Below are 18,701 nucleotides of genomic sequence, written 5' to 3'. Positions count from 1 at the left end.
CTAAGAAAGATACATCAGAACGATACAAAATGATATGAACCTTCCACTAATTTATTAATAGAGTACATCAGCTCCGCCTACTCTCTCCTCCTTTCCATGCGTTCCTCATACACGAAATCCATACTTGATCTCTGATCAGCTACCAACCTACCCCATTCGAGGTACAACCTGAACATATAAGCCACCATATCTTCCTTTCTCCAGTGAGTCGCCGACCACAGTTTACCAGCGTTGGCTATGTCTCGAGCGAGCGCTTGTTCACCTGGTGTCGATGGGAGTCCTTGAAACTGAACAATCGGGGATTCTCAGTAATATCTTCAAGGGGGTCATGAGTCATGGTCGAGATACTCACAAATGCCATGACATCGTACAGATCCGAGTAATCCATTTGAATAGGTACGTAGTGCACCCAAGGTTGAATACGGTCCGTCCACCATTCAGCTGTAAAAATATGATGTGAATTTGCAATTGTCAGGTCTTGATTACATATATACAGTAGGAAAGGATGACTTACGCATGATAGTGGCTTTCAAGATCAGTGATCCAGAAGCCAACAGTCTCTTGAATCTAGCAGACCAAGCGTTTCCATCGCTATGGATAATGATATATCAGCTATGAGCTATGATTTACGTGTGTTGATATATAAGTTAAACACTCACACATCGATAACGTATTTATAATTCAAAGCCTCATCATGAGTCATCTGTTCTGTCCATGAGAATTCTTCCATCAAATCATCACATGTTCCATCATCGACATTACATTCTACCATGACAAAGAACATCAGCCTTCTTCTATACCATGTATACATGATATCGGTCCGAAAATGTCAAACGTAAGACTCACGTATAGGTCCACCTGTAAATCCCAAATCCATTGATCTCTGATTCCAACCATCCAACTTATCCTGTTTGATCACCTTTTGCATCTCGACCTTCGATCTTATACCTTTTGGTGGTGGGATATAGTTAACTTTCAAATTCTCATTCTCATTTTCATCTTGATAGTTCGTCAAATAAATCAATCTCGTTCGATGTGAAGTTCTCCAGGGAGTTTCAACCGAATGGACAGTACCGGTATTAGAACCTCTCCATAATAATCTGCTATTCTCCTTTTCCTCAAAAGGAATCTCGATCAAACTTTCATCTTCTAACCATTGTTCTACCGGTACACCCAACACGTCTGAATGTAATTTGGTTTTTGACAATGTGAAAATAGGCATTAATTCATTTACTTTAGGTATTTTACCTGCCAAAGCACCGTGGATCGGAATGACATTGGGATGAGAACAAAGGTCCATACTTTGAGAATGGGATGAGATGAATGATTTGGATATAAGGGAAGTGTCGGGTATCCAAGTTGGATTGAAACATTGTGAGTTGAACGATCTGATTGCTGATCGTGGGGGACAAGCGGCTGACCAGTCGGAAAGTGTGAGATCGATCTCGTCATCTTCGTCGAACCCTGTTATGTGTATATCAGCAAGTGTATCTCTTAGCTTCATGCACTACTGCTTTGCAGTATCATCCATGTCAATAAGGAACATTTCTCACATTCATCCTCTTCAACATGCTCTATCAATTCCCTCTTATGATCCCAACCAATGAACGATCTGGGAGTGTCATGTACCGACCAAACAACTTGCAAGTCAGGCAAATACTTGGCGATGGGTTTCAGCAGTTCTGTCTGTTGTTCTAGTCTCTCATCCGCACCTTGTATGTCAGCTGAATAAAAGACGTTGGTCCTGATGGATCCTCTCTTGATACGAAGAGTGTACGTATCAGTCGATTTGGAAGTTTGCTGAATACGATTATTGAGATCTTTGGGAGATAGCGCACGGAATGGGAGGAGGTCATGGTGGATCTGATCGTACTCGTCTGGCAGAGGGACATCGTTTTCACTATGTGACAGACAAGGAAGATAAGCATTCCACACACGGTGAATAACCCAAGAGAATAGTCTCTTGCTTGTTGGTCAGTTCACTCACACAACATATTCCCACCATTTATCGAACCCTTTAGGAGGTTTCCTCCCGTATCTTCTCTGATACTCCCTAGTAGCTTCCAACAACGTCTTACTTTGTTTTGCAACCTTCTTATCCCACGCTTCCCTTGCATCTCTTATAAGTTGATGTATAGGATGCACTGTACTCTTAGGGTTCACCTTGAGTAAACCGTCTTTCACACTATGCTCCTGAGCTGTTCTAGCTAACAAAGTCGGGGGAAGGGGTGCTCGAGGAATCGGCGATCGATATAAAGCTGGTCTCTTGATACTGAGTGATTTCGTCAAATTACCATGAAAGAGATGAGAAGTACGATGTTGTACTTCTTGTTCGTGCTTGAATAATGGTCTGATGATTGCCAAGTAGACGAAGAACATCCCGATTCCATAAATGAACCATCTCCTCGTTTTTGAAATGGAAGCAACCCCACCTCCAATAGTGCTCCATCTCCTTCGTCTAGTCTTGCATTGTATATCCCCATCTTCAAGCTCGTCCTCGGATCTCCGCCTCTCATCAGCCTTGGCGCATACGTTCTGCAAGCTTGCTAATCGAATAGCAGCAGCGGCCTTCCCCGGATCTCGCTTGTATGTTGATAGCTGAGAGAGGTGTTTCTCCTCTGCTAGGTATACTTTCGGTGAGACTGGTCGAGATGGGAAGGGCTGGGCGAATGTAGGAGGAGATATGGTGGGTGTGATGTAGGTGTGAGGACGTAGGGACATGTTGGGTGAGCGAAGAGTCGTATAAGAACGGTAACTGGAGATGAATTCAAGATGTACAGTGGATACTATAAAGTGATGATGATGATTATGGTTGGACGTTGATCAAGTGATCCTTCCTGAACAAAGGAGCAGAGCATGAATAAATTCCTTTGCCTGACCTCGTGAGAAGTTGGTAAGGAGGATTAGATGGATACGTGAGATATACGAAGACGGGAGGGAACCTAGAAAACGAAGGATCGAGCGTCCCAGGGGTTCTCGTTGAGTGTTTTGAGGTTGTGTAAGGTCGATCGGTATGATAATCAGTCGTATTCGAAAACCGACCACCATCTTGCATCTTTCGCCTCTTTGGGTTTCATGGCGATGGTGACTACCTTTTCGACCAGATCGTCGTCTCTAACTCCCCCTTCTCCCTGACGATCATGGATTAATCTCATACTATCAAGCTAAAGAGGATACCAGAGTGAGTCTAATTGTGTTGCTGTCCTCAGTGAAACGAAAGTCCAGGCACCCGCTCGAAGCCAAGTGACACGGACCAGAGTGAGCATTGAGCATGTGCATGTGCATGTGAACAGTCCGACCTCTTGTGCTGTTGTTGGCTCGATGATGCACTGAATGGGATTGTATGAAGGCTAAATTAGTCGATTGGAAATGAATTATTGAATTGGATTGAATTGGATTGAATTGAAGATTGAGTAACAGAGTTAAAAAAGGTCAAAGGGCAAATCCATCAGTCGATCGTCAAGTGGATCAATCGCATCGAGAGAATCGAGAGAGTTCGGAAAAATCACACGCGTTATCGCTCAGCTTTGATCATACATATCAATGTACGTACAGAGATATGTACTCATGCCAGTACTGTCACTCAATATTTGCGGCATGCTGGTGGTAGCACAGCTTCACGATCGCTCTACGACCGCTGTGATTGTTGCGCAAATGATGAATATTGATCATCCTCACATTCCACCAGCAGCATGGCCTTGACCGCAAGACTATACCGCTCAGCCTTTACTGACCATAGGATGACACAATCAAGGACTGGTTCAAGAACATGTAACGAGGGTGAGAGGATCATTCAAAAGGTGCCAAATGGCAAACTGCCTTCGCTAAGGCGAGTGGTCGATAGACATGTCTGTCCGTTTTTGTATCCTCTGGTCTTAGTGTTTGATGACAACAAGAAAGAACTGGTCTACCCCTAGTGGGTTGTAAAATGGTAGAGTCCTTTAGACAAACATGCAGCTCACGGACCAGACTGACAGATATCACAACTGTCATTATATTACACTCGATGCGACGTTTCTACAACGATGTGTTTCGCTCAATCTATGGTCAAAGACAAGAGGTATCAGATGGACGACGATGTCGAGCTGAATCACAAGGAAACACACCTTGGCACTCACTTCTAGATAGGATGCTACTTCTCCTTCACGTAATCTCTCCAGTTATGCTCCTCCTCAAAATCTAACAGCTTCCTAGCCTTTATATTGGTCAATGGTGCCTCGTAGTCTTCCAGTTCTCTCGTGATCTTGATATTCGGACTTTCCCTCTCCAGAAAATCTTTGGTCTTCTCCCTCAAGGTGATCGTATTATTCGTGGCATTGAAGACTTGAAAGCCCAGACCATTCTTCATGAAAGCGCAATGACACAGTTTGCCTAGATCCCTCGCATCGATATAACTCCAAGCGTTTCTCTTTCTACAAGGTGGGTCTGCGAGATATTTGGGGAAGTTCAATGCGTATTCATGAGGTTCAATGACATTGCCGATTCTAAATGCGTAAATATCCGTTCCCTTGAATCTTCTAGCGAAACTCCTCGCTATCCTCTCTCCGCATAATTTGCTCGTCGCATAGGAATCCTCGGGATCACAATCGTAGGTATCTTCTTCTAATGGGAATGAATGATAATCTGATTCACCTTGAGTGAAACATACCCCATAAACCGTCTCCGAACTAGCTATGATAACTTTCTTGATACCCAATTTACATGCTGCCTCGATGACGTTGTAGGTCTGTTTGACATTCGAAGCGAACATCTCGTTATCAGGTACCAGCAAGTTACGAGCATATGCTGCGAAGTGAACCACAGCGTCTGGGATAGGTGGAGGGTGGGGAAGTGAATATTCGGACATGTTGAAATGGGAGGTGAAAGCGTTGAATACTTGTCCAGAGTCTGTGAGGTCCGTCTTGAGCGTGTAGACATCTGGATTATCGAGAGGGACGAGATCTAGGTTGAGGACTTGATGTCCTTGACTGAGAAGATAGGGAATAGCATGTTTGCCTGCTTTGCCGGAACCACCAGTGAAAACGATACGCATGGTGATGAAATTGGTCGGTTGGCGCGATCTGTGAATGATATAGAGGGATGATAGAAAAGACGAACAGACCAAGTCAAAAGGTACATAGCAATTATATATATAGCACGGTTAAGAAGAGCGTCTCTTAGACGTCATCGTCACATGTAGCAGTTGGTACAGTACTTCCTCCGGCTGCCGATGGACCGATCATTGCGTAAGTTTAAGAATAGCCCATGTGTGACCCACTTAATCTTCAAGAGTAGAATACTTCAGGTGATGTTAGCTATGAGTCGAAGACTTTAAGGCTTGCACATCCTGCCAGCTAGTATGATCCAGTAGTAGATTATAGATTGCCCGTAGAGTACAAGATGCTGAGGAAACTTGAGGAAGCTACTCTGAAGACTCGACACGAGTAGTAACCGGTTCGTGCCTGATGAACTGGTGCGTGGAGGGGACAGCAGCGAGTCACGTATCGATCTTCGAGTCCGCCATCTGAAGTGCCCAGTAACAGCACATAGATCACAATCTCTTGTCTTAACGTCCTCTCATACGACGGTGAAGACAAGCGATGGCATCAAAGTCCAAATTAAATTTGAAGAGGACACTCGCCGACGTATCTTTCGATGCGCTTACTTCTGACAGCAAAAGACTGACAATCGCAAAATCACCTACTACACAACTCGCAGAAACTCCAGCGAGGATGGCCGATTTCGAACAGCCTGTGTGGGAAGTTAGCGGACTCGTCGAAACACCCTTGAACCGTCAACAAGCAGCGATCATCCCCAAATATCCCAGGGCATGGTTAAAACCTGATGACGTGCCTAAAGATTACTATCAAGCCATCACAGAATACTCTCACTGGCCTCTGTTACTATTCAACGCCTCTGATAGCTCAGGTGTCAGGCAACCAAGTGGCTTTGCTCGCATCGCTTTCGCAACTCCGATCACGTTCGCTCATGGGAACACTCTAGACTCTGCACTAGCTACTCTTAGGAGCAAACTTGATCGTCAGACAACACCACCATCTCTCATCCAGGCATTCAACGCGTCGGCTCAGGGTCATGATCTATATACCACTCAAAGCTACGAGCTCAGCCATGAAGGAGGTCTAGATAGTCGGATGTATGCCGAGTTTGAAAGACCAGCTTTAACGGTACTTAGAGAACAATTTTGGAAAGAAGCTGCAACATTACGAGGGGTAGATAATGTACTGTCCAGAGTAGGCGTCGAGGGGGATTGCAATGAATCAAATCTCGATTTGCAAATCACCACACAACGGTACTGCGAGACTGAATCGGTCGCTTCTCCTACCAGCAGTGATTCCGGTCGTATAGACACTGTATGGGATCCTAATGCTGCGATTGAGTGGAAAACCAGACAAGCTTTCTCTCATGTAAGAGGTTTAGTGGCTATGGTGAAAGCCAAAGAGGTGAAGATCGGTTCTGTGCCGAATGGAGATATTTATCATGACCGTCCCTTGGTGACTGGTATGGCACGTATATGTGTGCAAATATGGGAAGATATGAGTCGTCTCAGGTATGGCTGTGCGGTCATTAGCGATGGCGAGCAGTTTGTGATTCTCAAGCACGCTGGACCTGGAATCGTGACGATTAGCGATGTATATGGCTATCATCCTATAAACCTCAAAAACCTCGGTTCATCCCATCGCTCATGGAGATCAGCTCTTGTTGAAAAGATGGAACGGCAACGCCAGGAATATAATCAGCCTCCTTCCAACCATCAAACACCATCAAGTCCCACGAGTGCTGTGACGAAAGCTCATGCATGGAGAGACTCGGGTACCAAAAAGCAAGAGATGATCCTATTACCTAGAGCAAGACCATGTGGGACTGGCTTGTTCGGCGCTTGGATAGCATTAGCACTGGAAGATATAACGAATGGTAGAGGACGATGGTACGAATATCACCAGCAGCACGAAGAAAGTGGTGAGGAGCTGAACACGAGGGGGATGACTCGATTGGGTAAGGGGAGATTGAAAGATGATCAGGCGATGGTAGATTTGCAGGAGGAAGAAACACAGCAGTTGTATGCAGAAGATCCGGAGGAGGAAGAGGAGGAGTAACAGGAGGAGTAACAGGAAGGAAATGACAATGATCGTTTCTCAAAGTGCCAATCTGGATCATTTGGTTCTTGTTCCTTTCAAATGCATGACTAACCCGTTGATGAGTCATGCTATATAATTATACTTATTCTTCTTATATACTTACTATACTACTAAAATTACATGTTAATCTATGAATTTCGCCTGCGAGATCCCCAACTATCCCATATCACATCTAGTGATCTCCTTCTATCCTTCTCCTTCCTGCTTTGATATGCAGGTGATCTCTCTCGCCTATCATTGCTCGTCGAGAGCTCACTTGTGAATTCTGTAATATGCTAATTCGGTTGTATCCTCCACACATCGCCTTACTATCTCCTGAACATGGACGATTACATTCGGCATTAGCAGCTGGTGAGGGGCTGACCAAAGCGGTACCACAGAAACATTGGGTTCCGTATTCTACACCGGCCATAGTGTATCCTTTACGGACACATATGGCGATACATGACGCGTAAGTCATATCGGGTTTTGACTCGAAGATATTACCGTTGAGGACACGCTTGGATGACGAATCGGCGTAACAACCTCGAGAGATCCAGCCTGCTGGAAGAGAGGTAGTAGCAGCTGCTGCTGCCGAGGTGGTGGTAGACGATGTCGTGGTGGACGAGGTTGTGGTGGAACTTGATGAGGGTTTGATCGAGGTGGTTAAGGTACTGCTTGTGGACGATGTGGTTGAAGAGCTAGGTCGCACAGAGGAAGTAGAAGTGGTAGATGTGCTTGTAGCACTTGATGTGGTTGGTTGAGTTGAGGAAGATGAGCTGATGACTGTGCTAGATGCCACCGAAGAAGTAGATGTGGTGGAAGCCAGGACGGCAGTACTTGAGCTTACACTGGTCGCAGGAGCGGAGGAAGATGAAGAAGCAAGGGTAGGTCTGGAAGATGAACTGGCAGATGATGCAGTCGAGGCAAGAGTAGATGATGAAGAAGTTGAGGAACTGGCGCTAGAAGATGTGACAGCGACAGAGGTCGATGAAATTGAGGAAAAGCTGGCGCTCGATGACGCTGGAGCAGAGGAGGTTGAAGGCGCGACTGATGAGCTAGATGAAGATGTGGGAGCAGTCGAAGTCGCAGTTGTCAAAATCGAGCTGGATGAGGTATTTGTGACAGCTGCTGTGGATGAGGAGGGGATCACAGATGAATTGGTGGTTGTTGCGATAATGCTAGTCGACGTAGCAGTTGAGCTGTTGCTAATCGATGTCGACACAGTGGCAGAAGCAAACGCCGAGGTACTGGTGATGTTGGGGATAAGAGCGTAGACGTTGAGTCGATCGGATCCACCACACACATAAAGCTTGTCTCCGGTACATGCTACATCACAACCTGAACTAGCGCTGACCAATCGAGAATTGGCATCACCGCACCAGCATTCCTGACCGTATTCCACACCAGCATAGACGTAACCTCGAGAAGCGCAATTTCTGACACAATTTTGAACGGTGTTGTTGGTAGAAGTGAAAGCTCCGCCATTGAGCGCTCGATTAGATTGATCGTCTACTACACATCCCACGCTCGACCATCCATCAGGTATCAAGTTGTCGGGAAGAGGAGTAGGTTGACCAGTAGCAGGTGCATCGGCACTTCGGTAGACATTGATCCGGTAAGAGGCTCCACAAGTACTGTAAATATCTCCGCTACATGTCATTGAACAGTCGGTAGCAGGAGCGGGATTGAGGTTGGCAGTATTACTGCACCAACACTCTTTACCGTACTCTACACCGGCAAACACATATCCCTGGTCATTACATTTGGCAACACAATTCTCGATGGTATTGTTGTTGGCGTCGGTCGTAGATACTCCAGGAAGAGCACGAGGATTGTCGCTGTCGATCATACATCCCACAGCACTCCAACCATCAGGTAGATTGGTTGCCGAAACATATGTGTCACTAAAACAGACTGTCAGTAAATCGTCTTCAAAGATTTTCTGAGGGAAACTTACGAAGCACCCGCAGGATTAGAGGAAGCTTGGAAGATATCATTCTGAGCTCCATCCGCAAATCCCCAGTTGTCCCTGTAGTTAGGTGGGGTATCAAGGTTGGGAAGGTTGTTGCCACTGTGGAAGTAGCAGCGTCAGCGAAAATACATCTCAAATTGCCGAAGAAAGGGGTGACTTACTCTGCTTGCCAGAGATACTGGATTGAGTAGAAGGCACTATCAGATAGGCTCTGCAACCAGGCGACTTGTCAGACTCACCATCGGTGTCTTTGGGCCCTTCACACATTTAGACGGGTTATTATCACATTTGTTGGGCACGGCTCCTCTCTGAACAGTGTTATCAGAATTGGTTTGACCAGTAACTTGACACCTGTAGGCAACATTGTACTACTTGTACGTGAGCTTTGTTCTTTTCTATGAGGATTGGTGATAGGGCTTACTATCTCGTATGGATATCCTTCTCCCTTGCCCCCTTGATGGATCCAATTCCATGTACATATACAACCACCTTCGGGACACGTGGGTAATCCAGCCGGAATCTGATAGCTGATCTCACGCTCCCAGACTGAATTCTGGTTGACACTGATCACGGTCATATCGTTGGGTGACAGAGAAGACGGATCCGAAGTGTATGCGATAGCCAAGGCCGTTCCACCAAATAGACTGTTATCCACGGTACCGTTGTAGGTGTTCATGACGTGCAATGCACCGACACCACTGTATTGACCACCATCGGGCTATTTGCGAACGTCAGCAATGACCTTGAAGTACCGATGAGGTAAGACTGACTTTACAAGCATATTGATATTTCGCGCTGGTATCCGAAGGGTTACCCAATGAAGTTTGAGCACGGTTACATGAGACTTCACCTGCGGAAGATGTCAGCACAGCAGATGAAATCTCCATGAATTGACTAACCATTGTAGGTGCCTCCCGAAGGAAGGACCATGAAATCACCCGCTTTCGGTGGATATCCTAACAAGCCATGACCAAACCATTGCGCAGTAGAAAGAGAATCCGCTTGCCTCAGAGGGTTAACTGGCTGATTATTGTTGTAGTTATGATTTTGAGGGTCTGTACAGACGATCAGCTCTCCCTGCCATCTTCTTATGAGTATGATGCTTACCGTCCGCTTGGTATGGCCAATTGAGACCGAACATTCCCTTGTCCCATAATGCGACACTACCATCATGATCAGCATGTGCTCACATCGTCGCGTGAAAAGTCAACTTACTGGGCATTAGCTGTGCTGACGCAAGCGGCTGCCGCAAGGAAAAGCGTCGACAGCTGCATATTGACCGTGGTGATAGGAGTATGAATGTATGATGTTAGCAATGCTCAGTGGCAATGATCGAAAAAACTTGAGTCATCGTAACATAACTCTTTCCATTGAGCCATATATATATACCTCGATGAACATTACTCCACCAACTTTTTATCATCGATCACATTCCCATTTTACGTCAGAGGAATGCAAAGGGTTTCGGAGATGGCTCAAAATAACATGTTAACGAGGTTGATCAGAGTGAATTGAGTGGAATATCGACAGATAACTAAACGCCAATCGTCAGCCGCCGTGAAATTAACCATAGATGGCGAAGCAGGAGATCAGGGACAACTCGCTGTCTGGAAAGTTTTTCTTACCGAATTCCTCTGCAGATCACCCGTGCCTTTGTCCCGGAACAACTTCTGTTACCAAATTCGGTGGCGTTTTGTCAGGGTTCATCCAAACCTTGTGTTATCTGGAATATCATTTATGGGACCCAAAAAAACGGATGCGGTAACTATCTATGAATAGTGCCGAGCGAGCGATAGCATACACTTCCTGTTTAACCTAGTACCACGCGGTCTTGTAAGCGCAGTTCACAAAATGCCGTGGTTATTAATGTCTCGCATATATCATCTATACCATAGTGATGTTTATCTAATCAAAGTTTTGCTGATGTCTCGCATTTATTGCTCCAAACCAAAGTATCCTGCCTGGCGTTCGGCATGTGCGGTATACTCGTTACATCCGAAGCCACAGACCCCTGTTCCCGAATGACCCCTCAGTTCATTCACTCGTGCATTTCGAGACTTGCATTCAGACTGGAATTGCACTAGTGCTAGACAAATGATCGTCATGCGAGCTTTAAGGAAGCACTAAAATCAAGACCCCTATGTCACCTCGGCGTTGTTTGAGAATTTATGTGTACTGAGCGTTTCCTCACTGGTATGCCCACATAGGGGTACAAATTATCTCTTAGAGGAGTGTTGTGATGCAATGTGACGTCGCCCAAGAGGGCTAAGATAGTTTTAGTCAACCCATAGTCAGACAGGCTCGATACTTTTGGACAGCTTTCGTGGTCAAGATCAAGATGATCTACTTGATCAATTGACTGAAGTGCTGAGCCGGATGAACAGCGGGATGTGGAGCATATTGGGGGCGAAAAGCTGTGTCTTCGAGACTGCAAGGGAGGAAATTCCTTGCCCAATGCGTCTGCAGCGTGCATTAGGGCTCACAAGAATGAGGGTGAGATTACAGAGTAAGCATTGCGCTGTGACTGCATGATGGTCGCCGTTTGGTTGCTGATCTATTGGAACAGGTCTACGTCAACGCTTGTCCCACTCTCGCCGCACACTAGTCTTCCTTCTCATCAACTTCGGTAGACCCTATTCAAATCGAAAAAGCGGGACCTGCTTATGGCGGTGACTTCATGTATATATACCTATCGGAGAATGAATACATGGTGTGACAGATACAGATACAGATAATCTTTCTTTCGATGAACATGCTTGAACTCTTTTGCAGATTATCTCTGACGTCATCAGGTGCAGAGGGCAGCAGCGAGATCTTGGTCGATCGAACTTCACGCGCGATCTCAAATCACAACACTTCGATGGAATATGTCGTTCTGTCAAAGGCATCAAGGATCAGTCACGCCTGCATAACTAACCGTGCTTCTGCTTCGTCGTTCCTAGACCTTGCTCAGACCAGAGCTTCCCCGAGTATCATCCCCAACCACGAATCATCCGGCAAGCTGCTCGCATTCACTGCCCGCGCCTTCCCGCGATCAGTAACACCGATGTCTCCTCGTCAACCTATTCGTCGGTCTAGCCGCAAACGATCACCCCCTGTCGATCCCAAAACCGAGCCGTCAGTCTCCCCTCCAAGCAAGATACGAAAGATCAAGGCTGAATCGCCAACCTTCAAAACTCCTATCAAAGTCAAACAGGAGACATCCCCAAAAACACTCAAAGATCGAAAGCTCAAAGCTCACGCTAAGGATTCGTTAGATGGTCCATTCCCTTGGTACATCCGTCCTACTCCTTCCGAATGTTCCCTTGCTCATAAGATTCTCACTTCGATGCATGGTCCCCGTGTCAGGCCGAAAGTGGTAGTAGCGTCGAAGGATCGAGCGGGGTGTGGAGATAGTCCGTCAGTCTTGGATGCGCTGGTCAGAACAATCTTATCCCAAAATACCAGTGACAAGAACTCGACAAGGGCAAAAATCAACATGGATAAGGTCTATGGTGGAAGTGATCATTGGGAAGAGATCGTTGCAGGAGGTCAAGAGAAATTACAGGACGCGATCAAATCAGGTGGACTAAGCCAGGTCAAAAGCAAGGTGATCCTACAGATTTTAGCACAGGCGAAGGAGAAATATGGGGATTACTCGTTAGATCATCTTCACAAGGCTTCAACGGAGGATGCTATGGAAGAATTGTTAGGATTCGATGGAGTAGGACCTAAAACAGCAAGTTGTGTACTTCTGTTCTGCTTGCAGAGAGAAGATTTCGCGGTGGATACGCATGTACAGCGGATTACTGGTCTACTCGGATGGCACCCTAAGAACTCTTCAAGGGAACAAACGTATCATCATTTGAATAAGCGGATCCCGGATGAACATAAATACGGATTGCATATATTGTTCGTAACCCATGGGAAAGTGTGCGATGAGTGCAAAGCTGGAGGAAAGGTCGCTGGGAAATGCGCATTGAGAAAGGCATTTAGAGAGCAGGTGGTCAAAGATGATGTAGGTGTGGAGGAGCCGGTGAAGCAGGAAGTCAAACAGGAGATGCAGCAGGAAGTTAAGCGGGAGACTGATTAGAAGCGTCAAAAAGTCGAACTGATACAGTATGTGCGATCGCTTCTGCAGCTTCGAATCATGAGTGTCAACTGACTTCTACAGGATACATGTGTACAGTATTATTATTCGATGTATAACACAGCCCATTTCACGCCAGCAATCTGCTTTACGACGCACCAATGATTACTATGACCCGCGAAGGATCTGCACCTCTCACGGAGTGGATGAAGTGGAACGATGATCACGATATTGTTTGAGCTAGATGAATGCGAATGGACAGAAGGAGGGAAGGGGCTATCTATGGGAAAAGGCGCATCAGCTTCTTGCGCAGACTCGAAGTATATAAATATACATACCAAACACTGTAGAACACATGTTACCACTAAGATTTGTAGCAACTAAAGTCGCTTGTATGAACAGCATCTCTGGATGGGTTAATGAGCAGACGATAGCTATAATCTGCGCAATCTACAAACGGCGCGATGCTGATTTTTGATTGTGATCTTTCTAAAACTCCCTTGGAAGGGCCATCCGAGTAAATTCCTGCTCTATGAACGATCCAATCCAGGTCATTTGCTTGAGTCGCCAGATATTCCATGACAGCTTCGTTATCTAAATGTTGACCGTTAAATCCCCTAGCAATGGTATTTCGCATGATCCATAGAATAGGTGATAATGAACCTCCGTATGGTCTACTGACTCCTCCAGCTTGATACAAAAACCTCTTCACACCTTGTCTTATCATAGATGGTATGAGCTTTTCCATAAATGCAAGGTTGATCTTTGAGTACCTTTGTGCTTCTTTATCACCTAGCATCGAAGCGACAAAGTCAACTCCTTCTACCAATTTATCGGTATCAATTGTTTCCAGATCGTCGACGATGGACCCTTTCCACACTTCGACCTTGTCGGCTTGATCACCTAGCTTCTCAGGAGAACGCACTAGTACTCGCACTTTGTGACCTTCTCTCAAGGCGATAGAGACGAAATGTTTACCGGTTCCACCTGTCGCACCGAGAACTAGGAAGGTATAAGGAGATGACATCTTGGTTGTTCAATTGAAGTTATACTGAGTCCGCGTATCTAGTTGATCACGATTAATGCCATTTTTCCGAATGCAGGAGCAAGAGATGTGGAAATGCATACAGCTCTTTATATCTGTTTTCCCTTCAGAATTACGATAGATCAATGATGCATATCGTACCCCGGAGCCGAGGCTGAAATATGCGATCGGGCACTGACGCGAAGCTAAGGCGTCGATCACTTGCTGTGCCCAGGAATGTTAGGAATGTGAGAATTATCTACACCTACGGGCTGTGTCGTTACACGGGCATCGTCCAGCGGTCATAGGTCACCGTCAGATCATCGATTCAGCACGTTCCAACAGGCAAATACCTACTAGATCTGCGCCGTGTGAGGCCAGGCTCTCAGACCATGACCGAGATGCGAGTGGATGGGTCAGAGGCGAAGAAACAAAAGCCAGGCATTCAATGCAATTGACACATATTTCCGTCACTGTAGGCATCCCCGAACCAAAGTATCACGGCGAACGATAGCCGCCAAGAGGTTTCCCGAGGAGTACTCATTGGCACCATTTAAGTTATAGGAAGGTGTGATGCATGAGTCAAAATTGAAGATTTCCCTATATCTCCAGACAAATACAAATGGATCGACCATTTGATATCGTTATACATTGGATTTTTCCGTTTTTGCAAGTAAACCTTCGGGCTGAGATTGACATTCAGACTGTTTGCCTGTAGATGACTCCCAGCTTCTTCGTGTCCAGATTGGTTAGTACGTTGACCGATTCTTCGACCACTCGTAAGCATGACTGTTGATCCGGTGACAAGTTTGCAGCATGACCTAAGCGGTGATCGGAGACTGTTCATCCTGCAAAGGGGCTCTTGGCATCGGCATAATGTACAATGTGGTCCACAAGTAAGTGGGGTGGCAATATAGTACCAGTCTCCCACAGGAAGAATGATACTTACTGTTCACCGCATTCGCTCGCCGGTTCTTAAGTGCCTGTTCTGAGATGTTGCTCGAAGAAGAGAGCGTTGACAAATGAGAATCAATCTGCTGGCTCGCCACGTTGAGTGGAGTCGTTGCTGATTGTTGAAAGATTTGATATGAAATTAAGCCAAAAATAGAAAACACAAAATTGAGAGTTGACTGGTCATTCCAGAGGGGAAAATTTTTGTATGATCATCATCGACTTCTCATCTCCTTGAAACGATGGAGATATTCATTACCCTTTGGGGTCCAAAACAAGATGGCTACTGTTAGGAGTTGTCTCAAGTGAAATAAACCTTGCGTCATATGCTTTCGTCATCGATCCCTAATCTTCTTAACAGAAGCCTTCCTTATTCACCTCATGATACCGCTGAGGGAAGGCATCTTGATGCGACTCGAGAAGCCGGACCTGAAACGGTCTGAAGTGAGGCGTGACTAACCTTCCTTTGGCCTGTGTGTATATACAATGGGCGCACGGACAGGAAGGAACAATCAGAGTGGATCGTCAAGGCCGCACAATGAGCCCATGGATGTGACTTTTCTATTATTATTTGAATATTCTGACTTGCACAAGTATTCAAGAGGGTGTACGAGTATAAGCATTTCCAGGTAAAAGAGCCAAAATAAAGTTTCCCTCGTGTTTAGCTTGAATCCTTGAATGCCTCAAAACGGTAAGAACTGAATAAACAAGCAGTTCCAGTACTCGCTTCCCACGCGACCCAACGATGGAATGGTAAAATGCTCACTATATTGCCGTAATTCCACTCTATCTCGTGTCTCTGTCTGTTTGAGTTGAGTTGTTGAACCAATCTGACTTTCATGTCTGAAACGTATCGATCACCTTCATACGTACATTCCTTCCTTCAAGCAGAAGGATATAGTCTCACCAGCTTGGTCAAGTGGATCTTGTATATAGATCAACCAAGTGGCGTGTCATTTACGCGTTTCTCCAGGCCAGATTAGAACCGGAGCTCACTTAGCTTCTGGCGCGTTGTTGTGTGGATTATCAAGTGCAAGGCTTGAAGAGGTATTTTGAAAGCTAAAATCGGCTCAGTGAGTGATTTTCTTCACATCATCTCCCTCGAAGACAGATAGTTCTCTGGGTGCGACTTCCGCTCCTCTTGAACCACTTCGGATCCTTGGGTGACCATTGTCCATCGTCTGTCGTCAAATACCTGACAGTCTGATTTGCTGACCGACCCTTGATCTCTTGCTTCATCTAGCTACTCTCTATTCCTCACCGACATGATGTTACGCTCCTCTCACAGAGTGTACACTTCCTACGCAGCAGCTGCCGTAGCTGTCTACCTGCTCCTTGGACCATTGGGTTTAGGACAGATTCCCTTCTTCCCCGACAGTTTCGCATCGTCCGGATGGGGAGGTTCAAGTGGGAATACAAGGGATAATGGCATCAGATCGACCAGTCCTGAAACGGATAAGTTGCTGAATTTCAAGATGTCCAAAATTGTCAACTTCGCTCCGGGATATACTGTAGTGGAGAACTTGTGAGTCTGGAACGAGACCAATCTATCCTACATTACACAAGGTAAGGGTCTACAAGTACTAACGAGTTATCCCGCTTAGATACTGGCACAATTACTCTTACGTCTTCGTGACTGATCAACCATGGCATGTCCCAAAACACGAATATATCGCCAACAAGCACGTCGATACTCGAATCCCCTTACAAGGTCACGAAGAAGTCAAAGTGTACGGTATCAGATTACCGCCTGTTAGTCCTGAGGTGAAAGAGGAGAACCAGATTGGACATTCCATCTCCCTGGATGAGGCTATCGCGTTGTTCGGAAAAGCGGAGGAATTACAAAGTCCCATGGTGAGTGTGTCCTCATTCCAGAATAGGCTGAAGGGTGGGACGCTGACTGATATGGATTGGGGTAGATCATAAACAACGATGACAACTGTGAGTAACATGAGGCAGTCCGATGACGAACCGATGGAACAATGCTAACACGGATGTTGTACCCTCTGAATAGTCGTCTCCCACTGTATGTACCTTCTGCACTCAGAAGATGCAGGATCATTCGCTGACCACCTGCGCAACAGACTACCACTGGATCGGAGAGACTTTCCTTGGAGCATGGAGAACATGGTCCAACTATGCTTGGCGAACCGGACTTACTCTGCCCAACATCAAAGTGGTAGCTTTCACCAAACAATACAACAAAGCCGAGGCTCCCCCTGGAAGTAATGGTGGTAACTGGTGGGAGGATACCCCAGGTGCCAACAGATGGTTCACTACCAAGTTCTTGTGAGTCTACCTTCGTCTCTGCCTTGAACAGAGTGGCAGGGCCTTACTGATACTTTTTAACGTACTTTAGCCCCGGTGTAACATACGAGACTAGACCTGTATGGGAAGAACGGGCTGCCTCTCACGAATACTACCTCATCCCTCTTGCTCTCATTTCCGATAGACGAGGCGGTCATAACGGCCCATCCAACGCTTGGAAACCATGGGGAGACGCTTTACGATTACCTGTCTCGCCTGATTGGTTGGTCAATCTCCGTGATAGGGTCCTCAGTGATTATACCGGTCCGATCAACCTTAGGAAGGGAAAGAAACCTCATGTGATGTATCTTGAACGACAAGGAAGTGGACGAGAGTTAGTTCCTGAAGATCACGAAGCTCTTGTCAATGCCGTTCAGAAATTACAGGATGATGGTCTAGCGGATGTCACTATCAAAGGTTTCAGCTCGAGTATACCTTTTGCGGATCAGGTTGCGGAGATCTCAACCGTTGATGTGAGTACTATCTCTTCCATTGATATGCAGGCAAGTAGAACAAATTATTTACTGCTGTGTGATGCGTTTTAGATCCTCATTTCGGTACATGGAAATGGTCTTACCCATACTTTATGGATGAACCCTGGTGGATCAGTCTTTGAATTACAACCTGCTGAGTGTACAGTCGTGAGTGTCTGTTCTGGGTCTGGCCTATTTTGAGAGTGGATATCTGATATCATTGTTCAGACCGACTATTCTCCTCTTGCCATTGCTGCTGGTGTACAACATTACCTTGTTCATGAGACCAGGTGAGTGATTGTACCCCTACATTACCGGCTCGTTCGGTTCGCTTCGCGCATTGCTCGTTGTCTTTGTCGAGAATATACAGGACTGGTGCTGATTTCTTCCCCGTAGCTTCTGTATACCTGAAGAATGCCCAGGTCGAGGTTGTCCTGGACCAAGAGCGATCAACCGAGATGATATACGAGTAACAGCTCATGTAGTCACCGATCAAGTTAGACGTATCATCAGGAGAATGACTAAGGCTTAGATGCAATTATGATTATTCATATACACCGTCTTCGTATACGTTCAGTATAGACATATCTCACATATCCGATACCTTTCTCATTATGTTTCGCTCTTCGCTTTCTTCATTTTTGCATGGATGGTGTAGACTGGGTATGAATCAGCTTTGTTAGCTGCACTTGACCTTCACTGTTCGAAATTGTCATACAGCACTCCACGAGATCCCTTGTCGCATATCGTATCAGCCAGGTATGCAGGATGATGGTTGACAATTGGA

At 45.9% G+C, this 18,701-nt stretch overlaps 7 protein-coding genes across 7 annotated transcripts; 3 read left to right on the top strand and 4 right to left on the bottom strand.

Moving 5' to 3' along the window:
* Positions 1 to 77: 77 nt before the first annotated feature.
* Positions 78 to 2,721, bottom strand: V865_006665 (uncharacterized protein; the record flags this gene model as incomplete). Its single annotated transcript, XM_066230423.1, has 7 exons — positions 78 to 287; positions 353 to 441; positions 515 to 591; positions 660 to 765; positions 847 to 1,464; positions 1,554 to 1,900; positions 1,988 to 2,721. 7 exons carry the CDS (start codon positions 2,719 to 2,721, stop codon positions 78 to 80), a joined length of 2,181 nt encoding a protein of 726 aa, XP_066086520.1.
* Positions 2,722 to 4,132: 1,411 nt separating this feature from the next.
* Positions 4,133 to 5,032, bottom strand: V865_006664 (uncharacterized protein; the record flags this gene model as incomplete). The annotated part of the gene is made up of 1 exon (XM_066230422.1): positions 4,133 to 5,032. One exon carries the CDS (start codon positions 5,030 to 5,032, stop codon positions 4,133 to 4,135), a length of 900 nt encoding a protein of 299 aa, XP_066086519.1.
* A 547-nt stretch (positions 5,033 to 5,579) lies between these two features.
* V865_006663 (uncharacterized protein) lies at positions 5,580 to 7,094 on the top strand (the record flags this gene model as incomplete). The annotated part of the gene is made up of 1 exon (XM_066230421.1): positions 5,580 to 7,094. The coding sequence occupies one exon, from the start codon at positions 5,580 to 5,582 to the stop codon at positions 7,092 to 7,094; it is 1,515 nt and encodes a 504-aa protein (XP_066086518.1).
* A 214-nt stretch (positions 7,095 to 7,308) lies between these two features.
* Positions 7,309 to 10,364, bottom strand: V865_006662 (uncharacterized protein; the record flags this gene model as incomplete). Its single annotated transcript, XM_066230420.1, has 9 exons — positions 7,309 to 9,022; positions 9,076 to 9,189; positions 9,252 to 9,268; positions 9,330 to 9,458; positions 9,512 to 9,808; positions 9,861 to 9,940; positions 9,990 to 10,145; positions 10,198 to 10,253; positions 10,306 to 10,364. The coding sequence occupies 9 exons, from the start codon at positions 10,362 to 10,364 to the stop codon at positions 7,309 to 7,311; spliced, it is 2,622 nt and encodes an 873-aa protein (XP_066086517.1).
* A 1,772-nt stretch (positions 10,365 to 12,136) lies between these two features.
* V865_006661 (uncharacterized protein) lies at positions 12,137 to 13,162 on the top strand (the record flags this gene model as incomplete). The annotated part of the gene is made up of 1 exon (XM_066230419.1): positions 12,137 to 13,162. The coding sequence occupies one exon, from the start codon at positions 12,137 to 12,139 to the stop codon at positions 13,160 to 13,162; it is 1,026 nt and encodes a 341-aa protein (XP_066086516.1).
* Positions 13,163 to 13,523: 361 nt separating this feature from the next.
* V865_006660 (uncharacterized protein) lies at positions 13,524 to 14,186 on the bottom strand (the record flags this gene model as incomplete). The annotated part of the gene is made up of 1 exon (XM_066230418.1): positions 13,524 to 14,186. One exon carries the CDS (start codon positions 14,184 to 14,186, stop codon positions 13,524 to 13,526), a length of 663 nt encoding a protein of 220 aa, XP_066086515.1.
* A 2,216-nt stretch (positions 14,187 to 16,402) lies between these two features.
* V865_006659 (uncharacterized protein) lies at positions 16,403 to 18,446 on the top strand (the record flags this gene model as incomplete). The annotated part of the gene is made up of 8 exons (XM_066230417.1): positions 16,403 to 16,659; positions 16,739 to 16,988; positions 17,054 to 17,075; positions 17,219 to 17,423; positions 17,494 to 17,914; positions 17,987 to 18,082; positions 18,143 to 18,204; positions 18,311 to 18,446. The coding sequence occupies 8 exons, from the start codon at positions 16,403 to 16,405 to the stop codon at positions 18,444 to 18,446; spliced, it is 1,449 nt and encodes a 482-aa protein (XP_066086514.1).
* Positions 18,447 to 18,701: the final 255 nt, after the last annotated feature.

The sequence above is a fragment of the Kwoniella europaea genome, chromosome 2 (genome assembly GCF_036810445.1).
Source record: "Kwoniella europaea PYCC6329 chromosome 2, complete sequence".
Taxonomy (NCBI): domain Eukaryota; kingdom Fungi; phylum Basidiomycota; class Tremellomycetes; order Tremellales; family Cryptococcaceae; genus Kwoniella; species Kwoniella europaea.
Note: the sequence above shows the minus strand (reverse complement) of the source record. Positions and strands in the feature narration are given on the sequence as shown.